Raw genomic sequence first — 11,816 nt, 5'->3', positions numbered from 1 at the left:
CATACCAAAAATTAAAAAATTTACAGATCAAGAATGCTTTAAAAAAACGTTATAGATTCGACTAATGTCTAAGAATGAGCAATTCAGAGTAGAGAGTCCTGATCATCATCTTTAAAAAAAATCAGAAAATGTAATTCTACATAAAGCCCTAATCTTTCCACTAAACTAAATTAGATTTGTATGAAGAAAATGGATTAGGGTTTGATTCCGTCTAAATAAAGCCCAAACTTTCTACTAAACTAAACTACATTTGAAAATCAGAAGTAGATATTGGGATTTTAGTTTATTTTTGGTAATAAATTGGTTTCAGTTTCGATTTCCACGGGAGATCATTTTGATTTCATAGTTTAATTTGTACTTTTATTTTTTGTTTATATTTATTTTAAGAAAAAATTAAAAACTTAAGAGACGTTACGTTAGCTTAGGCATTCAAAATTGTTAAATAGTAATTGGAATAAAGTCACCCAAAAACCAAGAATTCTGTTATATAGCTACATTTTATATAAAGGAAAATTGTTAAATAATATTAATATTAATATATTTAGATAATAATAATGCTAATTGTTAAATAATAATATGTCATTATACGGGTTGTTAGAGAGATATGTGGCTAAGATGATTTTTTTTTTTTAATTCAAACTAACGGTGATTTTTTATGCTAGTGATAATTTCTTAGACCCTACACTCTATCGAAGTACTGTAGGAGCTTTACAGTACTTGACTCTCACTCGGCCTGACTTGTCGTTTGCTGTTAATAAGTTAAGTCAGTATATGCAATCTCCTACACTTGCTCACTGGTGTGCTTGCAAGAGGGTTCTAAGATATATCCATGGCACATTAAATCGGGGTCTTGTCTTTAAACCAGCTAAATGACTCTCCCTGGAGGGATTTTCTGATGCCAACTGGGCATGTGACATCATTGACAGGAAATCTGTTACTGGTTTTTGTGTTATGTTAGGAGGCAATTTAATTACTTGGGCTTCTAGGAAACAGAAAGCAGTGTCTAGATCGAGCACTGAGTCAGAATACAGGGCCTTATCTACCACTGCTACAGAATTAGTTTAGATCACTTCGGTTCTCAATGAGCTTGGGATTACTTTGCCTCAAAAGCCTAAACTTTGGTGTGACAATCAGGGCGCTCAAATGCTTGCCTCTAACCCTGTTTTTCACTCAAGAACAAAGCACATAGAAGTGGATATGCACTATGTTCGTGATCTTGTCTTAAACAAGCAACTTGAAGTTTCCTACATACCTTCTGAAGAACAACCTGTAGATATGTTCACAAAAGCTCTCACATTTCCTAAGTTTCATTTTCTGTGTAGCAAGTTGTCCATGGAATACTTCCCGAACACCTTGAGGGGGCATGTTGAGGAAGTTAGTGATAGCTGTGATTAGTAACTAACTGTCAGAGTTAGTTAAGGTTGTTAGGCTATTCTGTTAGGTTGATTCAGCTCACTTATGAGCTCTCTCTTCAGTATAAATATGTTGCTTGTATCTCTTCTCTGAATGTAATGAAAAGATCACTTGTTTTCCCTTTCTTTCTTTCTCTCCTTCTCTGTTTTTGATTCTGTTTATGAGAATCAACTCATAGCAATTTACGTATCGCTACCTATATATTTGTATATGATTGAACATTTTTTTTGTTCGATTTTTTTTATTTGTTAATCATTTTTTTTAGAGTACAGGCTTAAGTCAGCCGAATCTTGCGAGTATTAATTTCATCTTTTCTTTTCAACCAAATAAATAAAGTTTCCTCTTCCATATATCTTACTTTTCTTTCCAAACTTTATCTCCGTTTTGCAATTCTTCTGATATACTTTTCTAATGTTTTTTTTTTCTTTTGAAATGTATCGATTTTTCTCATTGCAATTTGCAAAAAGATGCGATGGTTGACACATTTTTCTTTATATATCTTTATATATTAAAAGTGCCTATCTAACGGTAATTCTTGGTTTAACAGAATATACTTAAAAATAAAAGAATATTCTGTTAAATTTAACGATTAGGTTTGATCTTCCGTTAACAAATAAACCCAATAATTAAACCCAAAAAATTAAACAATCTATTAAATATTAATAATCTCTTTTTAAATTAAAAAAATCATCTTAGCCACATATCTCTCTAACAAACCTATCTTGGGAGAATATTAAAAAAAGAACTAAATAGAATAATCTACTACTCCAATAATAAATTTATTTACAATTTTATAATTACACTAATATTATTTTTAATACATTATTAAATAATATTTCAAATATAAATATTTAATTTTTTCAAGCAAAAAATTTGTAATCTTTAAAAATAAAATACATTCAAAATTTTAAAAATATTATGTGTAGATGTTACGTGCCCACATTATATTCCCAATGTCTTAAATTTAGCTAAAATATATATATAGTGATGACACATTATATAAATATTTAAGTGTACTACGATCTATAAATTTAGTTGTACTCTTTAGTAATCTGCACGGTATTATCTCACAAAAATAATACAACTAAAAGAAGAGTATGTTATTATCCATATACAAAGGAGCTGAACCTTTAAAATAAATTTTAAAATAAAAATATTTAATGTATTAATATAAACGTGTTACGTGTATAAAAATGTACACATAAGTAGTCTATAATAATAGTTAACTTAATGACACGTTAAATTTAAACTAAAAAGTTTACAGTATAATACCTCACAAAATTTAGCCTTTTAAATTATGCTTCAAGAAGTCTTTTATCTTTTATCTTTTGTATTTTATTTTTAATTTTATATATATATGGAAGAGGTTTCAATGGTTATATATATTTATTATACTTTAATATAATTTATTAATTTTAAATAAAATAGCTATATAATATATATATATATATATATTAGATGAGAGTTACGTGGCGAGCCACGTAAATATTAGTTTTATATAAGTTTTAGTGGTTTTTGTTTAAGAATTCAGTAACTAAGCAACGACAACAACAATGGTAGATAAATCTATTTAAGTTTTTCATATTTGTAAAGATTATAAATCTAAACTTTTAATTTTCTTGATTTGAGATTTTGAATTTTTAAAGAAATAAAAAATAAAGTTCATATGTAAATTAAAAATAAATAATATTTAATCTAGAGTACTAAGAGATCAAAACAATCAGCAGCTCTGGGCTGCCCATATGAGGAGCTTCTTTATTACCTTCACTGCAAAACTTTGAAGCTTCAAAGGCCACTCTCAGTCCATCTCTTCTCATTTCTGGATCTCCAACCACTAAAATGAACTAAGCAAGATTGCAGCATGAGTCCAGAAAGAAGCTACATGTACTTAATTGATAAAGAAATAATTACAGTACCTTCATTTACATAAATATAACTAAAACTTTCAAATAATGAATAATATACATAATTACATTTCTCTGAGAAGGGTTAGAAGATTTTACATTTATGTTCATTGTTTTCTTATCAAAATTCAAAGCTTTCAAATGGGGCATCATAGCCTCAATCATGAGATCCACAAAGTGCTCCTGTTCCATCAAATTCTTAAGAATGATAACAAACATTTTGGGAATGCCTACAATTAAATACGAGACAAACAAGCACTAATACATAAACTATACATGTCTCACTCATAGTGTTTGTAGGTCAACACCTCATTTTTGGAACAAACACTAAAAATAATTGTATTTAAATGCAGCCAACTCACCTTAAGCTTTTTTATTTTAACTATTAATTAAGTTTTTCCAACATTGTATGGTCAACAAATGGAACCTAATGTATAAATGAAAATTTTCAACTTCTCAACCTCTCATTCCTTCTCAAGCATTTCTTTTGTTTCTTTAAATTGAATCTACATTTCTTTAAAGGAGAATGTAGCTTTTATTTTTTCACCGTTGTCCATGTCAATCTGTAAAATTACAATAGAAAGAAAAAGATAAGTGAATAAAGGGATCTGCTACAAAACATACTTCGAAAAGGTGCATTAAGATACAAATTTATGTCACTGTTTGGTCTCTCACCTATTTTCTACAATTGTACCACATTCAACGACAAAGCTCATCCTAAATTATGTAAACTATACTGTGGTCACAAGCTTTCCTTGTCAATATCACATTTCAATTTTCATAGGGTAATCCAAAAAATGAAAGAAAAAGGATCTAAAGATTTATTGAAAGACTTTATCCGTTTGACTAAAATATCTCTGAATTCGTAAAGTTTAGTATTAACTGAAATATATATATATATATATATATATATATTATATAGCTATTTTATTTAAAATTAATAAATTATATTAAAGTATATAAATAATAACTTATTTTATTTTATTTTATATTAAAGTATAATAAATATATTACTACCAATGTCTTTACTACTGTCCTTTATATATATTATTTCTGGAGCATTATTAAATGTAGATCGTAGTACACTTAATATTATGGTATGATAAATTTGTAATTTCAGCATACATCCCCATACATAATATGCAAAACGAAAGTATGAAATACCTAAGTTTCTTATGAGACTACTTAGGTTTGTTCACAAGTCAAGCAGATGAAGCCTTAAATAAACTCCAGAAAAGACCTAATCATCACTGTTCCTTGAACTAATACATCAGCACTCAGCCTTGCTAAGTACCTAACATAACAAGCTAACACTAACAATACATAACTCAAAACCCATTTAACATAAAAATCATTGGATAGAGATAGAATATACATAGAAACTTACTTGAGTTTTACCCAAACGAGATTCAAGGTCCACTTCATAATCTCTATGCTTCAATGGCTTTCTTTGTACAGGAGGACCTTTAGCTGCAATTAACATTTTGTTAATCTACAGTTCAAAATGCTCACCAATCTCTTAAGAGTTTCATAAACAAATAAATACACACACTTATATATATAAATATATTTATATATATATAAATACACATATTTCCAATTCCATGCTAAAATTAAAGGTCTTGTTAACTTACATTTGGATTTGGATTTACCTTCAGCCTCCTTCAAAAAAAAAAAGAAAAAGAAAGAAAGAAAGAACGCCCAGATCAAAAAATTATCAAAGAAACCCCAATTCAAAGCAAAACCCATAAATAAAGAATCCATTTTTATAAACCAAACCTGTTTTTCGCGCTCCCGAGCTTTTTCCAGGTACTCTTCGCGATCAAATTTCTTTCTAAAAGTGTTATCAACTCCTCCAACACCACCCTACAGTGTCACACCATAAGAAATCATTAACAAGAAGAACGCAATCATAATCAATAAAATCACATAAATGATTTAAAGATTTTCAATCAAACTACAATAAAGAACGAGAGGAACAGAAAGACCGAAAATTTCTACTTCGTTCATATATTGTGAAAAAAAAAAAAAAAGCAATTAAAGTGAAGAGAATTTGGAATTTACATTGTTGCTGGCTTGAGCCATGGCGAGACCTAAAAATTCTGTGTTGAGTGTCTATCTAAACTCTCGAATCTACTGCAGAATTTTCAGTAATTTTCTCTAAAGAAGAAGAAGAAGAAGGAATTCCCCTCAAAACTAAGAACAAACCCAGTGTTAATTTTAATTGGCTTCTAAATTCTAATCAATCGAAAATGACTCGTGTTTGGCTTTGCAAATATTTTTTTTTAATTTTAAAAAAGATTGTTTAATTTTTTTGGTTTAATTATTGGGTTTATTTATTTGTTAACGTTTAACGTTAACCGTCTGTTAAGTTAATCGTGTAAGCCTAAATAAATTCAAGGCGTGTAAAAAAATTTTAAAAATTGAAGGATTTGTTAGAGAGATATGTGGGTAAGATATTTTTTTTAATTTATAAATTCAAGCCGTGTAAAAAAAATTTAAAAATTGAAGGATTTGTTAGAGAGATATGTGGGTAAGATATTTTTTTTAATTTTAAAAAAGATTGTTTAATTTTTTTGGTTTAATTATTGGGTTTATTTATTTGTTAACGTTTAACGTTACCAGTCTGTTAAGTTAATCGTGTAAGCCTAATTAAAAAAACAATCGTTAAACCAAGAATCGTTAAACCAAGAATTGCCGTTAGATAGGCACTTTTAATATATAAAGTGCCGTTAGATAGGCACTTTTAGCATAAACAAGCAACTTTTTTAACGATGTTTTCAATAGCTAAAGGCTGAGTGCCAAGCCACGTAGTGTTAGTTTTATTTAATATTTTAGTTTTTTATTTGAATTAATAATTAAAATAGTATAATTATTTGAACCTTTGTTCTATAAAAATAAAATATGTGTCAGTATATTTAGTAAGTAAAATATAGTTGTGTTATAATAATGTATGTTATTAATAGTAAAATGTACATTAATCTTCTAATTGAAAAAAGTTCTATTATCTCATTTCATATCTAATAATAGCTACACAACTATATATTTATAGACTTTCACATTCTTTGCAAATTACTAATAAGCACCAATAATATTTTCATATTCTAATATTTTTTAACCTTCTCCTCTTAGTGGTAAAATATATTAAAAATAAAACTAAAAATAAGCACAAACATATAAAGTAAATACTAATTACAGCCCATTTTATCTTTTTTTTATTATTTTTTTAAGCCCAAGCCCAAAAATCTCTAAGCCAACACAATCAATCTTGTTTTATATTATCTTTTCTAAATATTTTATCTATATTTTTCTTTTTTAAAAAATAAATAAAAAAATTATTAATATTCTCCCAAGATAGGTTTGTTAGAGAGATATGTGGCTAAGATGATTTTTTTAATTTAAAAATAGATTATTAATATTTAAAAGATTGTTTATTTAAAAGATTGTTTAATTTTTTGGGTTTAATTATTAGGTTTATTTTTTAACGGGAGATCAAACCTAATCGTTAAATTTAATTGGCTTCTAAATTCTAATCAATCGAAAATGACTCGTGTTTGGCTTTGCAAATATTTTTTTTTAATTTTAAAAAAGATTGTTTAATTTTTTTGGTTTAATTATTGGGTTTATTTATTTGTTAACGTTTAACGTTAACCGTCTGTTAAGTTAATCGTGTAAGCCTAAATAAATTCAAGGCGTGTAAAAAAATTTTAAAAATTGAAGGATTTGTTAGAGAGATATGTGGGTAAGATATTTTTTTTAATTTATAAATTCAAGCCGTGTAAAAAAATTTTAAAAATTGAAGGATTTGTTAGAGAGATATGTGGGTAAGATATTTTTTTTAATTTTAAAAAAGATTGTTTAATTTTTTTGGTTTAATTATTGGGTTTATTTATTTGTTAACGTTTAACGTTACCAGTCTGTTAAGTTAATCGTGTAAGCCTAATTAAAAAAACAATCGTTAAACCAAGACTCGTTAAACCAAGAATTGCCGTTAGATAGACACTTTTAATATATAAAGTGCCGTTAGATAGGCACTTTTAGCATAAACAAGCAACTTTTTTAACGATGTTTTCAATAGCTAAAGGCTGAGTGCCAAGCCACGTAGTGTTAGTTTTATTTAATATTTTAGTTTTTTATTTGAATTAATAATTAAAATAGTATAATTATTTGAACCTTTGTTTTATAAAAATAAAATATGTGTCAGTATATTTAGTAAGTAAAATATAGTTGTGTTATAATAATGTATGTTATTAATAGTAAAATGTACATTAATCTTCTAATTGAAAAAAGTTCTATTATCTCATTTCATATCTAATAATAGCTACACAACTATATATTTATAGACTTTCACATTCTTTGCAAATTACTAATAAGCACCAATAATATTTTCATATTCTAATATTTTTTAACCTTCTCCTCTTAGTGGTAAAATATATTAAAAATAAAACTAAAAATAAGCACAAACATATAAGGTAAATACTAATTACAGCCCATTTTATCTTTTTTTTTTATTATTTTTTTAAGCCCAAGCCCAAAAATCTCTAAGCCAACACAATCAATCTTCTTTTATATTATCTTTTCTAAATATTTTATCTATATTTTTCTTTTTTAAAAAATAAATAAAAAAATTATTAATATTCTCCCAAGATAGGTTTGTTAGAGAGATATGTGGCTAAGATGATTTTTTTAATTTAAAAAGAGATTATTAATATTTAAAAGATTGTTTATTTAAAAGATTGTTTAATTTTTTGGGTTTAATTATTAGGTTTATTTTTTAACGGGAGATCAAACCTAATCGTTAAATTTAACAGAATATTCTTTTATTTTTAAGTATATTCTGTTAAACCAAGAAATGCCGTTAGATAGGCACTTTTAATATATAAAGATATATATATATATAAATTAAATCAGAAACAAATTACAAACATCAGTTCAAATATTAATGAGATTTGTTTTATTTTTATTTTATTATATATAAATAATATTTTATTATTTTATTAAATATAAATAAAAAATCACCCATAAATTTCTCATAAACCAAGAAATTTAGTTATATAGGCACACTTTAAACAGGTGACATGTTTATAATTATAATAATAAAATTATAAAAAAAAAAAAAAGAGATAATTTTTCTTGGTACCAAAAAAAAACCCCTAATAAGTGTAAAAGTGGATCCCACCAATTATAATTAATCATTTTCTTCTTCTCTTGAAATAAAAGTAGGAAAAATATGACTATACTATATACATGCACCATATGCATGCATGATCATCACTCTAAAGCAAATTTATTCAGCTTTAATTATGATCAACTATAGTTTATTTGATTTTACTTTGCAGATGATCATAATAATCATGGTCTGATTACCAGAAAATTGGGAAGACTATCGACTGGCCATGCGCCTCCCTCTCCAACGAAAGCAAAACCTCCCCGTAATAACATTAACGTGCCGCCTGCCCAACCTTGACTCTGTTAAGCTACTAAGTTCAATTTTAAATATTAATAAATAAAAATATTTTATTAGAATGAGTTAAATTCCTAGTATAATATTTTGTATGTTGTAAATATCATATATATATATATATATATATGATATAATTACCTAAAATATATATTATTAATATTTTTTGATTTTTTTTCAGAGCAGTCTATTGGATTGTACTTTGTTTTTTACCCTGGGAAAAATTGAAAATTGAAGAGTTACGGCTTTTAAATCAGTTTTTAATTACATAATTTTAGAGTTTGACACCAAAAATTTAACAAGAGACCTGTTTCATATGCAAAATTAAAAGACCTTTCAATTGTAGTAATTGAACCTATATATTCATAATATCATTTTGTGTAATGTAGTAATTGACACCTAAACAAGGCTATGTTGTAACTAATAGATTAGTTAAGCATGTTATTTTGTTAAATAATGAGCATTCTTGATTAATAGAAGAAACTCCTCCTATCCCATTTTGTAAACTCAGTAAAATTTTAATACGTAATGAAAGAAAAAAAAAAACTGTGTTATCTATTATAGTATTACGGTTCTGTTTTAGATAATAATAATAATAATAAAAAAAAAGAGTAGAAGATGTTAAATACCATTACAAGACTATCTATAGGCTGCATGTACTATCTAGTTTCCATTTTCTGTTTTTTGATAACATGAGATTGTAACTTTTGTCGTATGTGTCTAATTATGTATTTATAGTATTCTACCTCTAAATTATTAGACGAGTTTTTGATAGGACTTGCTCTCTTGCCAATGTAAAGCGGAAAATATTATTAAATATAAACTTGCTATATATATATATATCAATATTCACTTATGATAAATCATGTTGGCAAACAAATTAATGAATATCAACTAGCTAGTAGCAGAGAAATAATAAATTAAGTAATAGTAGAAAAATAAATGAGCATAATAAGTTTTCTTTAATATTGTTACCCTGGTTTTCTCATTGGTCCACTTATGAAAACTCTAGATTAAAGTTCTTGCATGCTTTGAATTTCAAGTGATCCTTTAGTAAAGTGTGGCACGACTTAGAAAATATCTAGTAAAACACTACATATATAGAGTATTCAAACGTTTGACATATATCATGAAACGTAAATTTCTAAAGCCAAAAATTTGACCCACTATAGCTAAGAGTAAAATTTATTCTAAGAAAATTCATATTTGAAAATAATATTTATGTCAAGTTGAGTCTTTAATTTTTAATTCACCTAAAGTTTTTGCTATGTCGAGATTTAGACTTTAGTTACTGTAAAAAAACAATATTTCTCTTTTTTTTTATTTAATTCATTAATTTTGTGGGAGATTTTTTTTGATTATTTTATTGTGTAATTATTAAATTAAAAAATATATATTTAATTTTTTAGAGTTCGTTTGGTACGGCGTATTACACCGTATTGTATTGTATAGTATTATATTAAATTGTATTTTATACAATCTTTTTATGTAAAATTATATGTGGCATTAACTTTTATGGACACCTAAAAATATAATATTTTAGTATAAATTTAAACTTAACGTAGTGTTACATAAAATATAATATATAATTCAATTTAATATAATACAATATAATAAGACTTAATACTATGTTCTAAACTAGGCTAATGTAATATTTTTTCACTGGATACTACAGCCTTGCATGCCCCACACCCAACAAAGTGAGTACGTCCCTACTCTAAGGGTCTTTTGGTGATTTGTCTCCTCACGTCCTATATGACCAATCATATTCTCCCAAAATCTATCTTAAGTATAACAATGTAGTTAAAGTTAGTTAATAAGTTGCATTGGTTAGTAGTGGACTAGTTATTTGTTGCTTGTTTTTAGTTAGTGTTTGTTCGTAACAAATTAGTTATTCTTAGTTACTATCTTGTAGAAAAACTTACATATTCTTTTTTTTTTTTTTTTTTTTTTTTTTTCTAATTGAATGAAATTATTTTTCTTCCTTCATTATTTTATTCTCCATTGATCTTAAGCTCTCTCAGCTAATACAGTATCAATTGTAATCAATCTGGAGCTAGAGCTCAAACACGAACAAATATTAATCTTTTTTGATCCACACTTGCTCAGAACATTGTTGATCCCCATATTTTTTGGCTCACAGTAAACATTTTGGAGCTAGTTCGAACTCAAAATTCTTATTAGCAGCATGAACTACAATTTTTATATAGATGCTCAATAATTGTTGCTCTTTTAGTCAAAAACTAGAGTTATTTGCGGCATAACTTTCTTAAGTGGTCAGGTATTTGCAACTAACCCCCAATTTTAAAATTTTGGTGGTAAAACCTCTTAAACCCAGCTCTTCTTAGCAGTTAGCCCTTTCCGTCAATTTTTGGGTGTTAAGTGACAGGTTGGAATGTCTATGTGTACACAATGTACACGTGACATAATTTAATTAGTATACGTAATAAATATTTAAAATTAAAATATAAAAATTAATTATTTTTAAATTAAAAAATCAAAAAAATATTTTTATTTAATAATCAAAAAATTTAAAATTAAAAAAAAAAAATTATTCTTTTTTCTTTTTCTTTTTCTTTTCTTTCTCTTTTCTTTCTTCACGCATCTTTCTTCTTCTCTCTCTAACTTCTTCATCTTTGAAACCCTAGCCCCCAAAATCAGCCCCATCAAACCCCAGTCGACTCCCAATTCCAGCTCCACGCACAACCAACCAATCTCATCCCCAGCTCCCTAAAAAATCTCACTCAGGTCTCTCCTCTCTCCTTCTATCGCGCCTCCCTCTTCTCAAATCGCAGCCTTCCCTCTCCGTCAGTCCACTGAAGCCTTCCCTCTCTGGTGCGACTCTCTTTCCCGTCGATCCTCTGGTGCGGCGCTGCACACATCTATTTACAGAGGGGCGAAGGAGGAGACTTCAATAACTCATCTTGAAACGCCTGAACTCCAAGTGAAACCCTGTTGATACCCAATTACATGAGCTGCTTTAATTTTAAAGCATCAAAAGTTCCAGGGTCCATTTCCATACCCAAATTGCAATCTCA

The 11,816-nt window shown here is 27.1% G+C and overlaps 1 protein-coding gene across 1 annotated transcript; it reads right to left on the bottom strand.

Moving 5' to 3' along the window:
* Positions 1 to 4,434: 4,434 nt before the first annotated feature.
* On the bottom strand, positions 4,435 to 5,588 carry LOC133039509 (uncharacterized). Its single transcript, XM_061118408.1, has 4 exons — positions 5,382 to 5,588; positions 5,097 to 5,183; positions 4,952 to 4,979; positions 4,435 to 4,787 (listed from the first exon to the last, which is right to left on the bottom strand). Exons 1-4 carry the CDS (start codon positions 5,400 to 5,402, stop codon positions 4,669 to 4,671), a joined length of 255 nt encoding a protein of 84 aa, XP_060974391.1. The 5' UTR covers positions 5,403 to 5,588; the 3' UTR covers positions 4,435 to 4,668.
* Between the last annotated feature and the right edge of the window lie 6,228 nt (positions 5,589 to 11,816).

This window comes from Cannabis sativa, chromosome 6, assembly GCF_029168945.1.
Source record: "Cannabis sativa cultivar Pink pepper isolate KNU-18-1 chromosome 6, ASM2916894v1, whole genome shotgun sequence".
NCBI lineage: Eukaryota > Viridiplantae > Streptophyta > Magnoliopsida > Rosales > Cannabaceae > Cannabis > Cannabis sativa.
This window is presented reverse-complemented; position numbering and strand designations above follow the sequence as displayed.